General features: G+C 53.4%; 7 protein-coding genes across 7 annotated transcripts; 2 read left to right on the top strand and 5 right to left on the bottom strand.

Moving 5' to 3' along the window:
* Positions 1–4497: 4497 nt before the first annotated feature.
* On the bottom strand, positions 4498–4954 carry BGZ61DRAFT_296902 (uncharacterized protein; the record flags this gene model as incomplete). Its single annotated transcript, XM_046238639.1, has 2 exons — positions 4498–4540; positions 4599–4954. Coding segments are annotated over 2 exons (399 nt in total), but the record flags the coding sequence as incomplete, so codon positions are not given.
* A 771-nt stretch (positions 4955–5725) lies between these two features.
* BGZ61DRAFT_573342 (uncharacterized protein) lies at positions 5726–6388 on the top strand (the record flags this gene model as incomplete). The annotated part of the gene is made up of 2 exons (XM_046256124.1): positions 5726–5939; positions 5974–6388. The coding sequence occupies 2 exons, from the start codon at positions 5726–5728 to the stop codon at positions 6264–6266; spliced, it is 507 nt and encodes a 168-aa protein (XP_046094180.1). The 3' UTR covers positions 6267–6388.
* A 983-nt stretch (positions 6389–7371) lies between these two features.
* BGZ61DRAFT_467967 (uncharacterized protein) lies at positions 7372–7899 on the bottom strand. The gene has a single exon (XM_046247833.1). It carries the CDS (start codon positions 7870–7872, stop codon positions 7597–7599), a length of 276 nt encoding a protein of 91 aa, XP_046094179.1. The 5' UTR covers positions 7873–7899; the 3' UTR covers positions 7372–7596.
* A 1098-nt stretch (positions 7900–8997) lies between these two features.
* On the bottom strand, positions 8998–9560 carry BGZ61DRAFT_487177 (uncharacterized protein; the record flags this gene model as incomplete). The annotated part of the gene is made up of 3 exons (XM_046249939.1): positions 8998–9006; positions 9095–9369; positions 9428–9560. 3 exons carry the CDS (start codon positions 9558–9560, stop codon positions 8998–9000), a joined length of 417 nt encoding a protein of 138 aa, XP_046094178.1.
* A 600-nt stretch (positions 9561–10160) lies between these two features.
* BGZ61DRAFT_524306 (uncharacterized protein) lies at positions 10161–10478 on the bottom strand (the record flags this gene model as incomplete). The annotated part of the gene is made up of 1 exon (XM_046252638.1): positions 10161–10478. The coding sequence occupies one exon, from the start codon at positions 10476–10478 to the stop codon at positions 10161–10163; it is 318 nt and encodes a 105-aa protein (XP_046094177.1).
* Positions 10479–12149: 1671 nt separating this feature from the next.
* On the top strand, positions 12150–15237 carry BGZ61DRAFT_541561 (uncharacterized protein; the record flags this gene model as incomplete). The annotated part of the gene is made up of 8 exons (XM_046255062.1): positions 12150–12444; positions 12504–12559; positions 12623–12872; positions 12947–13119; positions 13194–13274; positions 13612–14580; positions 14640–15020; positions 15082–15237. The coding sequence occupies 8 exons, from the start codon at positions 12150–12152 to the stop codon at positions 15235–15237; spliced, it is 2361 nt and encodes a 786-aa protein (XP_046094176.1).
* A 32-nt stretch (positions 15238–15269) lies between these two features.
* On the bottom strand, positions 15270–16505 carry BGZ61DRAFT_541560 (uncharacterized protein; the record flags this gene model as incomplete). The annotated part of the gene is made up of 1 exon (XM_046255061.1): positions 15270–16505. One exon carries the CDS (start codon positions 16503–16505, stop codon positions 15270–15272), a length of 1236 nt encoding a protein of 411 aa, XP_046094175.1.
* Between the last annotated feature and the right edge of the window lie 633 nt (positions 16506–17138).

The raw sequence follows: 17138 nt of genomic DNA, 5'->3' as shown, positions 1-17138 counted from the left end.
GCAAATCTGCAGCCGCTGCATTAGTCGAGACAAGAAAAGAGCTCCTGACGAGCCCTACTTCTTTAGCGCTACGAATAACCTTGACTTTGGGGAAGTCCCCAGCAATCTACCTGATCTAACGATGGTTGAGGAGATGCTTATTGCTAGGATTCACGTACACGTAAAGGTCCTACAGGTACGTGGCGCTCAATATAAATACCGCGGCCACGTTGTCCACTTTCTTCGCAACGTTGGTAGGCTATTTGAAGAGCTCCCAGTCCTACCTGAAGAGCTAGATATCGTACTCCTGCGGCCTCCTAATATGGAGGGCGACCCTCGCTTCCAGCAGCAGTTTGCTCGCGATTTCCGGGTACGCCGCTCATGCCTGTTGATTTGGCTGCATTACCTACAGCGCCACCACCCGGGCTATCGCGATATCGTTGTGAGGCAGGATCGCTTGCAACGGCTTCCTCTTGACGGCAGCATAGTTGCTTCCATTGCATGCCAAGTGGCTGACATACATGACGGCGAGGTCCCCCAAGGCCCGGTTGAGGAGGCTGTAGAAGAGGATCCTAGCGATGCAGACGCATCGGCGATCCCGAATTTGCAGGTTACCGATACCGAATTAAACGCCCTGCAGTCCCGATTCCTTCATAGTACCCCTGACCCTGAGCGTATGGCCGATCTTGAGCATATGCCGCCTAGCGCGCAGGCTCAACACCAGATGCCACTACCTTCCATTCGCAGGACTCCTATCAACGAATTCAACCGTTCCCAGCCGCTGTTAACGCTCGCGTTCCCTACTCTCTACCCTGACGGCAAGGCGGACTTCGTGGAGCCTCGCCTACGGAGCATCACGTACCAGGACTACCTTGCCCATGCGATGAGATGGCAAGACGGACGTTTTGCCCGCCATAAGACGTGGCCTTTCGTCGCCCTCAACACGCTGTTACGTGCGCAGGTCAGAAAGCGAAGCAACTACTTAGTCAAGCAACACGAAGGCCGCCGTCAACCTCTTACGCGCGCTGACATAGAGGAAGCGATGGCTAAGCCTGACGAGCCAGAGGCTCAGGCCCTGATCCAGTCGATCACGCGCCAAGCCGCCGTAATCAGGGGCACCCGTCCATATTGGTATAAGCAAAGGAAGGAATTGGAGCAGGGCTCCTAATAGTGCAGACCATTTAGACTATTAGTGCAGACTGCAGATCAGGGCAGGGAATACGGACGCCCGGTGTGGACGCTAAGTACGCTAGGTTGTTGGCATGGTGTTACAAAACCAGGGTACCCATGATTGTTGCTGTGCCAACCACTTTGTTTTGGATATTTCTGATCAATTCACTGGTGCGATCCGGATCAACAAGGCTCGTTTCAAGGGGCGCATCATCCTAGTCGTCAATCCACGAACGCCCGTCGTGGATTGATTATTGATCTTGGATTGTAGTCTGCACTAATAGTGTAAATGGTCTGCACTATTAGGAGCCCTGCCCGGCAGTACAGGTGGAGGCAAAGAATCGGGGCAACGGCGCAGGGCAGGCGCCAAGCGACAACGCTGGCAACCTATCTAACAGGTTCCCTGTTGCTAAAGGCGCCAGAGTGATGCTTACGACTAACCTATGGCAGCCAGCTGGCCTAGTTAACGGTGCCCAGGGTACTGTATACGACATCGCCTGGAACGCAGGCACCAACCCATGGGAAGAACCCCCGGCGGTTATTATGGTGGATTTCGATAGCTACGACGGGCCGCCGTATCTAACAACGAACGAGGGCAGGAAAATCTTACCCATCCTCCCAGTCACGCGTGATTTCCTTGTGGGCAACGAGACCTGCGCTCGCACGCAATTTCCCCTGATCGTGGCGTTTGCTATCACTGTTCACAAATGCCAGAGCCTAACGAAGGATCAGATAGTTACTGACCTCGCCACACGCGACTTCCAGGCTGGTATTAGCTATGTTGCTGTCTCACGGGTAACCTCGCTGCAGGGCTTACTCCTTGAGGCGCCTTTCGATCGTCAGAGCCTCTATAACCACACGCCCACGGAAGGTTCATGTGCCTGTGTTTCCTACGTGCTGCGTTTACGGCTAACTATAAGGCAGGGATGAAGATGCGCCTCGTTGACCAACAACGCCGTCAGGCTCAACAGCTGACCGAGCCACTGTATCCACCACTCTACCTTGACTAGATGACGTCTTCCTATAAGCTACATAGAAAGGGGAGGTTCGATATATGGTATATAGTTAGATTCGGCCTCTCAGGAAGCGGTAGAGGAACCAGCGCTGACTTCAATTCAAGTAAGTCAAGTTCGGGGGTGTAACTTGATTACTTGAAATAAAATCGTCCGTGAACTTACTTAACTTGATTTGAATTGATATACTTGAATTGAAAGCGCTGACCTGAGGCCAGGATGAAGTTATTGGTACCCTCACGCCTCTCCTCCATCCCAACCTATCAGGTCCCCACCAAAGCTGACGACCTCGCCTACAGTGATCGCTTGATGGCCTAGCCAATTCCGTAGGCACTGTATTTCCTCTATTATCTCGGGGCTTAAGTTGTGCCTTTGCGAGCTTACTGTCAACTTGGTGACACTAAACGTCCGCTCAGGATCGACAGACATAGCAGGAATTGCCAGGATGTCGAGGGCAAACTTGCTCAGACGTGGATATTCTTCTTGGTGATCCTTCCACCATAGAATGGGGTTCAAGTTCTCTCGCCGGACTGGCCCTTGCCTCATATAAACTCCAAGCTCATCTTCTTCCTCCATCATGTACCGATCGTAGCTCTGCATCCACTGGTCGAATTGACTGGGCTCGTCTTGCCGCATCGCTGTTCCTATCACGGCTCTCGCTGTCTCGGACTGCTCCTTACGTGGATACTGTTGTTCAAAGAATTCCCGGACACTGTTCTTAGCGTCCCGTAGCCACACTAGTTGCTCGTGGCTAGTCCAGTTCGCCTCAAGCCAAGACACGTTCCAGCGCGGGTGAAGAATAACGGCAGCCGGGTAAAGTGGCGATTGGCCAAGTAGACTGTAATACTCATCAAGCTTTGACCAACAGTTATTGATAGAGATTTGTATGCATCGTCGGTGGTCATCATCAAGACTCTCAGCTTGCGAGAATGCACCGGTATATTCGTCTCGAGTGTGCTGTGGCAAGTGTTTCTCGCGTCCGCGACCCTGGTCAGCTCGTGGAGTACTATATCCTGCGAAAGTATTAGTAAAATAGACATAAGAAGAGCGAATGTGAACTGGAAAGCTGTACTCGTGGTTGCCGAGCTCTGGCAAGCCGTAGCTCATCAGCAGTATCATCCGGGGGCGAGAATATCAGCTTTTGCTCCTCGAAGAAGTTGAGCAAATATTCCATTCCGATCATCACTTCCCACAAGGCGCCGTAACGGCCTTCTTTGGCCCAACCCTGGCACCTCATGGTGATCTCGTAGAGTGGTTTTAGTAGACTCTGTATCTCCGCCAAGAGAAGCCAGTCCTGCGGTGAAAGATGATCTTGGACAGGCACCCGTTGTCGGGGCTCTGCTGCCTTCGTGTCGAGATATGTGATGAAATGGTCAATCTGCTCTCGTTTGCGAATGGCACGCTGGATCATTAGAAACGTCGAATTCCATCTGGTTTCATTGTTCTGCATCAGTTCGAGATCGATGGCAGCTCGGTCCTCCTCAAAGAGTTGATAAACGTCTTCATCGCGCTGGCTGCATGCCAGAGATTTCATCAACTCTCGCCGTTGCGGAGAAGCCCTGACGAACCGGACGATGTTATGCAGCTTGCCCACTGCTCCCCGTTTCCGCCAAAGTCGAAGCTCACGCTCTTCAACTTGGAAAGCCGCCTCGGTGAAGGCTTCTCGCTCAAACGAGTCAGGGTCTTCCCCCCAGAGGAACGCTCGAGCTGCAAGGTTGACAATATGCCCAAAGCACCGTGTTCGATGGTTTCTAATATCCTCCTCGGCCATCGCAGGAGAAAGTTGACGATAGAGGCTCGCCAAGCAGGTGTCATTGGACGAGACATTGTCGCAGACACCCGCGCCAATCCGATCTCGTATCCCGTACTCGCCGAAGATGTCATATATTGTCGTTGCTTGGTTATCTCCGGAATGAGCTCCCCACACACGGCGCAGGGCAAGAAGTCGCGATTGGACTTGATAGGAGGCGTCGAGATAGTGAGCGTGGAGGCCAAGGAAAGCGTACCGGTTTGGAGAAGTCCACATGTCAAAGCTAAAGCTAATCCTTGTGACTGCCTTCTCCAATTGACTCGATATTGCTCCCTTCTTTACCTCGAATAATTTCCGCATGGTATCACGCACCGACTGCCGGCTCCACGGCACCTCTTTTGCCAATGACGCATCGTGTAAGTCAAGCATTCGTCGCAAGTACGGATTCGACGGTGCCGTGAAAGGAAGATTGGCAGTGACGATCCAGCCGACCGTCAGCTCCTTTGCTTTATTAACATTGGATCTTGCAGTAGGAAGCTCCAGGCAGCGCCGTTTCGAAGGGGGGTGAATGTCAGCGCGAGACGAATCTTCGTCTGCATTGCCGTCCGCCTCAGTGATCATATGGGACCTATATCCAGTAAGACGCTGAAAAGAATACATATCGGACTCATACGGATGCCATATACCTTCGGAGATGCTCAATTGGCGACGTGGTGTTTGTCGCGACGAACAACGAGCTCTTCCCGCGTTCATCACATTTCGAGCAAACCCAGTAGGTCTGCAACGTCCGCAAATCAGGGCTGACTTCCGTGAGGAAGAATCCATGGGCTTGAATCCAGCTCCGCCGGCCTTTGCGATTCTTGTTGGCAATATACTCCTCTGGTACATACCTCTTGCAGCCGATCTGGACCGTTGGGAGATCAGCAAGAGTCGTTCTCCCAGATTCAGCCTTAATGGACGCAGCGTCAAGCTGCTGTTTCAGCGATTTGCGCTGACTGCTAATCCCCAGGAGCGTTTCTAGCGACTGCTGTTGTGCTGCCATAGCGGATCATTGGCGGATCGCGGATCGTGGATGCTACTCACAAAGGGACTACTTGGGTTCTGAGTCAGGTGCGACGCGTCTCAACCACGCGGGCGAACAAACAATAAATCCGCGCCACCCCTGCCGCGTCCCTGGATTATCATTGGTGCAATCAGCTGGGAATGGCGACACCAATTCATTACCCTACACCTTGGGCCGACAAGCTCGGAATGGCCTCGGCACTCCTAGGGCCGTCGCACAGGAAAACCCATAAAATATAGTATTTCAAGTAAATCAAGTTTGGGGCATCATAGACTTACTTACTTGAAATATATTGGGCGGTCAACTTACTTGACTTACTTGATATACTTGACTTGATACTTGAATTGAGGTCAGCGCTGGCTGAGTGAGCCAGTTGTGTCTGGACCAGGCAGGGCTGAGAGGCGGTTGGGGAGAGGAGCAGGTCTGAAAGTGGATTTGACAGGTCAAGGAGTGAGCCGGCTTGGTAATTGACAAGCAGAAATTTACGGGCAGGGTTTTGAAGGAGGGGAATCCAAGAGAATGAGGGGATCGCGAGAGGATTGAGGGAGACGGGACCCCGCAAGCCCACATGCTACCTGCTGTAGGACGCCGGGAGGGGAAATAGACTTTTCCTATGAAAAGCTCGTGATTCAGACATCTTTCTGCAAGGCGATGGGGTCAACAAGCCCTCAAGTCTGAGTTCACGGAATTCCGATTGGGCCACCCTAGCGGAATTGCTCCGATTGCATTGCACTTTCGAGCAGCTCGTACATGGCAGCAAAGGGCAACAACCAGATAAACGAGGGTCTAAGCGCCGCAGTATCTCCTTGCGCTGCGGGGGGCCTTATCGGGCACAAGAGCTCCAGATACATCATACAATGGGGCCGTGGGGAGAGGGGAACCGGGTGCGGAGGCCGACAGGGTGGACCCTGGATCCTTGCCATGTGGAACGCCATGAACTGGGAACTGGGAGCTGCGAGACGAGGTGTGTGCGTTCTAATTACCGTATCCAAGGCTAGGGGACAGTGGCGTTTGCGGTCCCCTCCTCCTGGAAGATGCAATGGCAAGTGTTGCCCTCTCCAGGACAAGCGTGAGGACAGGTTTTTCGCGGGCTAAGGAACCACAAGGATTTACAGCTCCTGGGCTTGACGCCTTGGGATCCCAAACTACAAGACGAGGCTGTAGCACGAACTCAAGCTCCAGGCACACGGTACGGAGCACGGTGAACTCCGTTGAGCTCGGTTCCTGCTGCGGGTGCAAGATGGATTTCAACGTTCAAGGATCGATCGCGGTCCTGACCAGCCACGGTTAGAGAGTTGAACATGAGCTGCTAATGCCAGCATCACTCGGCCGAAGCTTTGCGCTCCTCTGGGTCGTCGGCAAGAAAGCTTAGCGGTTGGGACGGTTTGGACCTGGAGTGGAGGATGAGGCAACGTAGGTTGCCCTGCAATGAGCTCCATGCATTGTGACTGGCCGGAACTGCGCAAGCTTAGCTCCGATCTAGCTAGCAAGTACCTCTTGTCGTCGATCCAAATCAGAGCTATGTATCAAGTCGGATGCTGGCTGGCGCAAGACGCACAGCCCTCGACACCGTGGTATCATCAGACGACAACGTTGGACAGTTCGGATTTACCTGGCCAAAATCCTCCAACGCGCATCTAAGAAAGCGGCGGTCCGTCTTTCACCCTCCAGATCCCGGCCGGTGGTGTGATTCAAAGATTTGGGGCTTGGGCTAGGCCCTGATATGATGATATCAGCATTGTGGGGCTCTCAAGATTTGCCGACCCGGTCCGGGGCCAAGAACTCACCGGTTGCAGATCTAGAGGGGAATAAATGGCGTCCGTGCTAGCTCTGTCCCAGGCGCAAGGATCTTTGTTTTTCAACAGCTCCACCCCTTCCCACAGGCAGACGAAGGTGCCCACACTCGGCGTTCCGTTGGAAATGGCGACGTTGGAGGATACTGGGCCCCCTCCGCAACGACAGCGAGCGGAGGACGCCAGCCCATCGGAGGCTTCCCGAGGACGGAATCGATCGTACCAACTCGAATAGTCGATTCCGACAGTTGCCTCCTTCATAGCCCATGTGATCAGTTTGAGCCTCTGCAGAAACTGAGCGCGCTCATTGGTTGTTTCCGAGGGGCAAACCGGTGCCGGCCCGGTCCCAGACGCTGCTGGGATGCTGTGTAGAGATACTTCCCGATCTGTGTCCTCTTCCTTGGCCGTCTTGACTCTGGAATGGTGCCGGAGCCCACCCAGGGCCCGAGACCATCTGCCTCAATCTGGTACGGTGACATCATGGTGTGGGCCCTCACATGTGAAGAGATGGACAGAGAAAAATGGGCCACGCCCAAGCTCCCAGGAGCAGCCTCACAACGTCAAGTGTGGCCGTGCGCGATATTATTTAGATCGGCGGAGTTCAGCGGCTTGTCCAATTTTATTTCCATTCATCGAACTTCCATTTATCTCTGTCGGAATCAGAGCCCACAGCAAGAGCGCCCCTCTGCTGGAGGCATGTGCGCTGTAGAAGTTGCTTCAGTGGCTTGACCCACCCGTCTGAATTACGCAGTAAACGCCCCCGCAGTAGCTCTTCTCAATTGTGGGCACCTGTTCCCGCCCCGCGAATGGAGTGGAGATATTTCGGCTTCAACGCGATGCTCTCCTCTTCATCTTCGACTGGTCCAATGACATGTTGTACGCTCTCAATTCCTTCTCTGCCTTGGCCGATACCCCGGCATCTTGGGCTGGCGATGTTGAAGGAGACTGTGTGATATGCGTAGAAGGCGAGCTCGAACTGTGAATCGACGCTGGCGTCTTCTCGTATTCTGACAGCCGACAGGAATCAGAGCAGTAAGTTGCTCCCTCTGTCTGGGTGCCACAACTGAGGCATGGATTATACGTCCATTCCAGACCTGACGACATATTGGAAAGTGCTTGAAGGCATGCAGATGTTGGGAGTAACACAGCGACGGCAGGGCTGACGCATTCTTGTATTACAGAGCTCTAGGCTGTTGTGGAGCAGAATTTGCTCTCTTCAGCCACTGACGCAAGAGGCAATGTGCATCAATCGCCTCTTCAGTCAACCCCGCCCACATGAAGAGAATTTGGATACAGCGAAGGCCTATGAGTCATGCCAAACCCCTTTGTCTGCGACGATGAGCCCTCACCAGTCTTTCTTCTGGGCCTCTGTAAAACGATAAAAATCTGGTTCCAGCTTCTGAGGTGGCCGATTCTGGAGGTGCTGATTCTGGCCGGCCACGACGCGACAGTTGCTGTTTTCGGCTCCTGACAGGGTCCGTAAAGAAGGATCCAATGGCTATTTTAGGACTCAAATGATCCTTGTAAAACCCTGTACCCCCCACGGTGGATGGATGTGCCACCGAAGCTCCAGTATCCGCTGACGGAGAAGGGACTGACGAAAATCATTAAAATTGGATTACCCCAATGAGAGATATGTTGCATGGGACTTGTAGATAGGCCTAGCGTAACACGCCCGATATCCCCAAAGGGATGGCGTCATTAGGACGCCGAACGGCGTCAAAATACACACACACACACCCTGCACCCCCCCTCATGCATGCGCCAGATCAGAGGCCACCGAAGATTCTAGAAACGTAACAGCGAGATAGATACCTTAACTTCTTCTACAAACTCCGCCCAATCACTCGCCCACACCGTATTCACACTCTTCTCGTATGTTGTTCGGCCCAAAAATGGGATAGGTCCCAGTTTTAGAGAGTAACCTGCCGAGGTCAGCACGGCTGGCATGGAGCTAAGCTCTGAGGCACAGGTGGCGTTGCTGAACCGATCGGTAGTGGTAGTGTAGTGGTAGCTCTTTGGACGAAGCAGTCTAATCGTGGGATGTGGGTCCGGTAGAACTTTGCACTACGCGCGCGGGCGATCAGTCCATGCCGACCTCGGCTATTGTTAAGTTGCTGAAGGAAAATGCTATTCAACTATACGAAAGTCACATAAAGTAAAGGATGATCCATTATGTCATTTTATACATCCATACAAATTTAGACCGATCATACAAGATGGTGCTTTCTATTGATCCTAAAGACGCAAGTTAAGATACAGTTCCATAGACCCGCATGGCATGATTCCGAAGGTGCATCTTGTGGTCGACCGACATGTCACAAACCTGACATTCGATCTCGTCGCCGTCCCGCAGATTCGACAAGTGTTTACGCCGGAAGTGCTTACTCAAATCCCCGGACGTGTAGAATTCATGAATGAGGTCTTGTGCTTCCGGATCATCCGGTGCCAAGGAGAGCGCCTTTCCGACACAGAGGAAGCATCTTCTCGGTCTCTCCTTCTCGGTCTTGACGAACACGGACATCACCGCATATCCATAGGGTTTTCGGCATGAAGATCGGCGGTGGGAGGCCGCGCACTTGACTTGGACGATGAGGAGCGCTGACCACGATGTCGTCCAGACGGATATCATGCGTCAACCCCAGCACGAAGTACGTACCCCCGGGGCAAAGCTCCGTCAAAAGCCACCACCAGTCTGCTGCAGCACGCATCTGCATTCCTGCAACTGAAGGGCTGGCGTATTTTATGAGGCGTTGGTCTAGGGGGTAAGCGGCACAGGCATGTGCGCCCATGTATCCTTGCGGCCTAGATGCTACCGTAGTGTGGGGGATTTGGTCGCCGCGCTCTGAGATTTTGGGCTAGGAAGCTCCAGTTTGAACGATATGGCCCATAACAGCGGGAACTATCACGTCAACTCAGCTGTTTGGCTCAAGAGAGAGGTGGCGATACACAGGTTGGCTTTGATTGCCACAGGCAGATGCCCCCGAGCGGCGATCTTTGCTTGTTACAGCTCGTTCGGCCCCACGAGCAAAATCAGCCTTGACCAACCCATTCCGTCATTCTAGGCTCTGTAGAAGAGAACCGGACCTGCGACCAAGATTTTGATTGGCATCGCAGGCCGGACTGCGAACCTGGTGGATTCTATCGCGGCGAAGGGTAAGTCTGGGGTGCCTATAGGGAACCAGTATGGCGGGCGGGGCATCTTCGATTGAGGCCGTTGCATTCTCTTTACTCCATCTGCCCTCTAGATTTTTGTTCCATCCAAGTCGATGATCGAGCTAGATCATCCCCGCCAGAGTCTGGTCCTGGTACCAACTATCTCAACGATCGTATATTTATATTTTTTTGTATCTCTAACTGTTTCACCTGTTAGCAAGAGTACGAGTAGTATATTAGTTATCATGCACTTCCTCTTCGCGCTCATATTCCAGCTTCGGTACTCGCTCGGCCTGTGTCTCTTCCGCCTCGGTTGGAGCTTTGTCCCCCGAGGATAAGCTATCGGATGGAGGTCTTTCATCAACGAACTTTTCCAGTGCCATCAAGAGTCGTTCTGCAAGGGATGATTCCGCATCCTTCCCATCGAGACCAAGACTTCCATTGGACGTGACTGGATTCTTAGCACCGGTTGGCTTCTGCAGCAGGGGGCTGTTGGGGGGAGTTGTTGGTTGCGAAGGGGAGGGTTGAAATGAATGGACCGAATGGGGAGGCATGATGAGGGGGGGTGGAACAAGAGATTAAGTTAGAAGCCAGATCAACGTTGTTGGTGTTTGGGTAGAAGATGGAGTTTGTGGGTGAGTACCTTTCTCACGGAGAGGGCATCTGGACCTTTTGGTGGAGAATCTGGCATTCTTTTACCTTTTGGAGGCCCTGCTCCGCCCTCCACGTCGCATTCAGCGGAGTAGCATCCGTTGCTGCCGCGGCTATGTTCCGGCCCTCCTTCTAATGAGGTGCTTGGCGGGCTTTCCAGCAGGAAATGGTGTGCGTTGAGAGCTGGAAGCTCGGTTACCCCCTCGAGGCGTAGCAGTGGCTGCTAGTCTGCGTCATGCATGTTCACAGCACATGAAGACACCATGAGCCATTTCAATTTGAGAAAGGATCTTCACAATGCCCATCTTCATATAAGGTGTCAATATTTCTTGTTACGTCAGAAAATTCCATATCTATTGGATAGAATGACTGATCGCTGAAGGTACTGCCAGTCTTACGAGCCTCTCATCGCTGCCACAAGAAAGGGTCGGTCGGAAGCAGCTTGGTCCTTCACGGTCTAAAAACACCTCGAAAAGGGCAGGGCTGGGCTGGAATCGGCTCGTCAGCATGTAATTGGTAATTGAAAAGCGGGCAGGGCTTTGATGATCGCGATGCTACGTCGGTCATCCTCATTGGTAAGCCACTGATTGCCTTGCAGGAAATCCATCCACCACCCACGTAGCGCCAATGCAAGTTTTATCATATGAGTTTCATACCTGCACTTGGGTGATCCATAGCTCTCGTCATCTGAATGTTCCGACCCATCCTACGCTGGTGAAACGAACTGACGCTGGACTAAAAGCGGCACATTCTGGGGCCGTGCATGCGGCCTTGCTACGCCGCAGTGACCTCTACTGTCTCCCCACATGGCACTTCTTTATTGGTGGTGGCCACTTTGGTGTTACAACAGCCCTGTCGCTGATCCACGAGGGCGGAGTCAACGTCAACCGTTGAGCCGCTTCTCCTCCGGGATGACGACTAGGGGGGTCTCGACATTTCACTACAGCTCAACCCCCCGTTCGTCCCTCACGGGGGGGTCGTTGACTAGCCAAAAGTCCGGCGACTCAACAAATACCCGTTGGTCCATGTGTGGGGCAAGTACGGACGGCTATATCTAGCACTGGGTCAAAACGAGTTTCTGGATAGATCCACGGCGGCCGTGGGCACGGACTACTACTGGCTAGATGCAAACCGCTAGTCCAAATTAAGCAATAGCCAATACAATCTCTTTAAATTTTAGGAACTGTGGATCCCCTACCGTATCCCAGCTTTTCCACCCCGCGCCCACACAATACCCTCTTGCTGCATACCTTTTTCGCGTTCAGAACCGTCCAGAAATAGGCTATCGCGATCGCGTCCGTGCAGGCGCTCAATTGCGACGGTCAACTGGCCTACTCCCTTGCCTAGCAGTCACGTACCTGGGCGCCTGCCCGGCCTTTGTTCTGGTTCTTGCCTTTCTGACCTTTTTCAACAGTTTCCGCAGTTACCCAAAAACCGGTTTTTGCCCCACCTTCCACGCGAAATCCACATATCGTACGGTCCCGTACGGCTCCTTCCGGCCTCCACCTCAACTTCATTCACATTTTTCGTACAATTTTCCGTACGCCTCCGCTCCCGAACAGCCCCGAACGACAATGCCTCGCGGATCTCGCTCCGGTAAGGAGGGCAGAAAGGGTGGAAAGGGCACGTCCGGAACCGCTCCAGCCCCGAACGACGCTCCGGCCCCAAACGGAGGCGGCTCGGCCTCGAACGACAGCGGACGCGCCTGTTTGGAGCTGCCCGACTTCCAGCCCTGGGTTCCCCCCAACCGTCCTAGCTGGACGCCCCCAGACACTCGCGTTCACGGCCATCGGCTCCCGAACGCGGAGCTAGAGGATGACCAGCCGGACGAGACCGTTAGCGAGCATTTAACCGCCTGGGTCCTTAAGCGTACGCTCCCGTTCTTGCCCGTTTTTACCCGCTCACGCCAGTTCTAACCCGTCCGCCAGACGTCTCCAAGAATGTTTCCGCCGCCGTTCGTGCGCTCGCCCAGAACTACTTTAAGGTTTTCGCTTCCTCCCGTAGCCGTATGGCATTATGTGATAACGTACGCTTACGTTCACGTTAGATCAAGCGCATCATGCGCGTCCGTACCCGTCCGGGCGCGGACGGAACCGCTTACTACAACACTCTCAACCTAAAGCGGGGTGCCAATTGTGACGCGGCCTTCCACCATCTGTACGGCAACTTACGGTCCGGAACGGACGCGTGCGGCCCGTGCCAGAGGGGTTTGGGCCCGTTCGACAGCTGCGTTCAGATCAATGGTGCCTGCGCGAACTGTCGCTACAACTCCGCGGCTAAGCGCTGCACTCTCTACGGTACGTACGCCCCCGTTTGCCCCCGTTCTTCCCCGTTCTAGCCAGTTCGCTCCCGTTCTGACATATTTTTTTAGTCAAGGACGGAGATGCTAAGCCTAGGGGTAAGAAGCGCGGCCGTAAGCGTAAGGCCCTTGATGATGACGATGACATTCTTGACGCCATCCGTTCCGTCCCCCTCAAGCACCTCCGTACGCTCGCGGACGTCTTTAATAAGGTCGCAGACGATGTTGAGGACGAGAACTGGTATGTACATCCCCATCCATCCCCGTACGGGAGCGTGCAGGCCCGTACAGCTTTGAACGGAGGGCTAACTTTTTCCAGATGAGTCTGATTCTGACTAAGTCATTTTCGTTGGCGTTCAGGACAGTATACCCCGCGACCGGCCCCGTCTGGCTTCGCATGGTCGGTTGGCATCACGTTTTTGGAAAGGGTTTTTGACATACCGTTCTTGTCTGCACACTTTTTTTCTTTTTGGGGGGGGGGGATGGACGAACAGGCCTGTTCGGGAATGTGAGCTCCTCCTGTTCATTCATAACCGTTTTGGTCTTTCGGTATTTCAGATAGTCCGGCTCCGTACGGGGGGTTTCGCCACCGTACGGCCCAGAAATGGACCTTATGCTCTTTATTTTTCCTTCCCCTACGCATTTGATTCTGTCTTAACATTTTATTATTTATTCATTGAAATATCTTCTATACGCCCCCGAACGTCCCCGAACACGCCGATCTAATGCCACGACAGAGGATAGATCTCGAGCCCTACCGAGAACAAATCCGTGGGAAATGGCAACTACGCTGGACGAACGCGGCCTTATGCGAATGGCTCCGGACGGATTTGAACGTTCCCGTTTCCGATACTACCTTGAAGCGCTTTCTTCGAATCTGGGGCTTCCAACGTGAGGGCCGTACGGAAGTGACTGACGCCCTCCGGGACCGTTTACGCTTCCACTTCTTCGAACACTACCTTACGGACGAACGGTTGCTCCAAGTGCTACAATCTGAGGGGTTTTCTATTACCCAAAAAGGCCTCGTACGGCTACGGCAAGAGATGGACCTCCGAAAGCGGCATACTCGAGAGGAAAACATTACCCTGCGAGAACAAGCCATCGGTCGTATCGCCCAAGCGGTTGATCCAACGCGCCGTTTGGCAGGTTACGGGCGTGAATACCTCCGAACGGAGCTGCGCCAGCAAGGATTCTCTACAAGCCGAGATGTCCTTTACTCTGCCTACAAAGAAGTCCACCAAAGGAGCTTCCGAGACCGGCTGGACGAGTTCAGACGGCGCCGTACGGGCTGGACCTGCCCTGGGCCTAACTTTATCTGGTCTATCGATGCGTACGATAAATTAAAGCCGTACGGCTTTGAGATCTACGCTGGGATTGACGCCTACTCGAGATATATCCCTTGGTTTTTCGTTGGCTTTAGTACGCACACGTCTATCGGCGTTGGCCTCCAATACCTCTCGATCATTCGCGAACGTGGCTTTACGCCGCGGATTATACGGGCTGATCGTGGGAAGGAAACTCCGGTTGTTGCTGGCCTCCATTGGTATCACTCGAGTCACACCGGGCGCGAACGGATACAACTGCTCACGGGCGAGGCCGTACCGATCAAGTTCAAGGACTGTTTTGTATACGGCAAGAGCATCCACAACGTCAAGATCGAGAGCTGGTGGAATCGTCTTTGTAAAGGCCGTTCGCAGTTCTGGCGGGTAAGATACTATTATACGCCCCCGAGTACCCCTAAACGCCTCCGTACTGACATGTTTAGACGGTCTTTGGAACCCTACATACAGTAGGGCTTTTCGAACCCAGTCATATCTACGATCAGATTGCCCTTCTCTATATATATATGGAACCCTTAGATACGGACCTGCGCGGCTTCGTACGGGTATGGAATAACCATTACATCCGTAAACAGCCCAACCGACCTCATGTTGTCCCTGGGGTCCCGTACGTCCTCTTTCACCACCCCGAACAGTCCAGTATGGAGGATTACGGGGAGCCAATCATTCCAGCCGTACTAGAGGAGATGGAGGAGCTTCTTGGTCATAGATCATTCGATCTATCGTTGTATCTCTCTGCCGAGGTATTGGCGCTCTGCAAGTCCGTACTCAGCCGTTCGGTCAGGGATGGGAGCGAACAGCGCCGTGTAAATGGTGTCGATATTCCTCTTTATCGCTCGTACATTTACTTACGTGAACAACTTGAAGATCACCATAAATCCGGAGTCGACCCACGATTACACCTCCAGGAGCCGCCAACTGGAGGTATTCGACATCCAGAGGACGAGCCGAGGACACGAGGATTTGATCTGGACGGGCATGTTCGTGGGGGAACGGACGATTCCGATAACGAATGGGATGTAAATTCGGAGACAGGGTCAGCTCGAAACTAGCTATCAAGCGAGGTCTGTAGTCTCCAGAAAGGCCTGTTCAGAACCTTTCGCGTGCGAACGTGTACCCTTGAATACTTCGAAGGGGTCGGACTGCAAAGGGTTATCCCCAAAGGGATCTTCGCAATCGTCGTCTATACTACATCCTTCAGATGTCCGCCGAACAGGCTTGTCCGTTCCGTCCTTGACCTTTACCCCCCGGACGGGGCCGTTCATCTCCGCTTTGACTGAATCCTGTTGAGTTGACCCGCTGGCCTCGGCCTTGACCGGTATGGCTACCTTCTTGTTGACCTTCTGTACTGGCCCATCCGCTTCCGTTTTGATTCGTTTGGCTGTTGAAGTAGACCGTTTCTCGACCTTGACTGTAATACTAGCCAGTGACTCGGACGTATTGCGCTTACGTCCTTGTGGCTGGGCCAGTACGGTCCTTTTCCCCTTCGTACTGACCCTTTCATCCCGTTCTGGTTGTTCGGCCGAGATGCCAGTACGTAGGTGTAGGCGGATTTCCGACCGAGGTAGAAGTCCTGTCTGCAACAGGAATGCCCATAGCTGAGTGGACTCGTACGCCGCCTCACAGAACCGAACGTTCAAGTTCAGGCTTAGTGGCTTCCCATCGATAGGAATAGCTGTCCACTCCCGTTCAGCTAGTTTCGCCCACTCCCCCGAGTTCGAGAAGAACCGTTTGATGATGGCGGACATCAACTGCTGGTGTGTATCCGTTTCCAGGGCCGTACTGAACTGTACGGCCATCGGAAACCTATGTACGGCCATGACGTCGAACCACTCAAGAGTCTCGATACCACCAGACTCGGCCGTACAGTAATTCCCAGCGTACAAGTACAACGAAATCCCGATCTTACGCGGCTGCATAAGCTCCGTACTACTCCGTTCGGCCTTACTCTTGTCGTTCTGAATGCTAGTCTGGCGGGCTTTATCAGCTTCTCGAAGAGCAGAAGAGAAAGCGGTTGCGCCGGCTCGATGAGTAGACACCGCGGGCGACTCGGCGTTTGAGGCGTACAGTGCCGGTTGGGGGCGTTCGGTCGCTTTAAAGGCCTTTCGGGTTCGGTCGGGTAGGTTCTGGAAGTCCACCTCTTCAAGGTCATCGTCAGAGGAAGCGTTGGAGGGCTTGTCGGCTAGGAGGGTGCCACAATACGGACAGGAGACCCAAGAGGGGTTATCCCGTAAGATCGTGGCATGTTGAGTACGGGCCCGGCCGGGGCAGTACAGAAGAGTTGGGGCCATAACGAATTATGATAAATCTAGGACATTGCGTTAAATGAAGAGGGATAAATGTGCGAGCGGCCCGTCTGGGGGCGAACGGCCACGTAAATGCTCGTCCGCGCCCGGACGGGCCGCTCGCACACATTTTCAAATACCTTTAGGTAGTAGGGTGTACATGGATATTGATTAATCCATATACTCAGGGGGGGTCGGCGGCAAGGGTGGTGTGGGGTGGGGTCCCTGTATTGACGAAAATGGATGGAAAATGCGTTTTGACCCAGTGCTAGATATAGGCTTCCGTAGGCAAGCCCCAAGGCGGACCAACTAAGCAAGCTTAGTTGGCCACAAAAATCTGGAACAGTCACAAAAAGCTGGAACAGTCAATTACCTGCCCATGACTTAATCCACGCGCATTTCCACGCGCATTTCCCATACATTCCGCCCGAAATCACGACACCAGACAGTAGAAAATAGCGACTTTCAGATCAATTCATTATGCCCGCGTCGGCTAACCTTAGAGCCGCAAAAGAGGTCGCCGCATCACGTGCCAATCAAGCCCGCGCTCCTCGTCGCAATGCAGCTTCCTACAGCAGGAAGCCTATCTCGATCCGCGCCGCCTGCGCCAAACACGAAGGCGCCTCTGTTACCTCTGTA

The sequence above is a fragment of the Ilyonectria robusta genome (genome assembly GCF_021365365.1).
Source record: "Ilyonectria robusta strain PMI_751 chromosome Unknown BGZ61scaffold_65, whole genome shotgun sequence".
Taxonomy (NCBI): domain Eukaryota; kingdom Fungi; phylum Ascomycota; class Sordariomycetes; order Hypocreales; family Nectriaceae; genus Ilyonectria; species Ilyonectria robusta.
The sequence above is the reverse complement of the archived record's forward strand: the minus strand, read 5'-3'. Positions and strand labels throughout refer to the sequence as shown.

Excerpts from the sequence above, each read along its gene's own strand:
- BGZ61DRAFT_467967 (XM_046247833.1), bottom strand. The coding sequence starts at position 7,872 with ATGTCGTCAGGTCTGGAATGGACGTATAATCCATGCCTCAGTTGTGGC.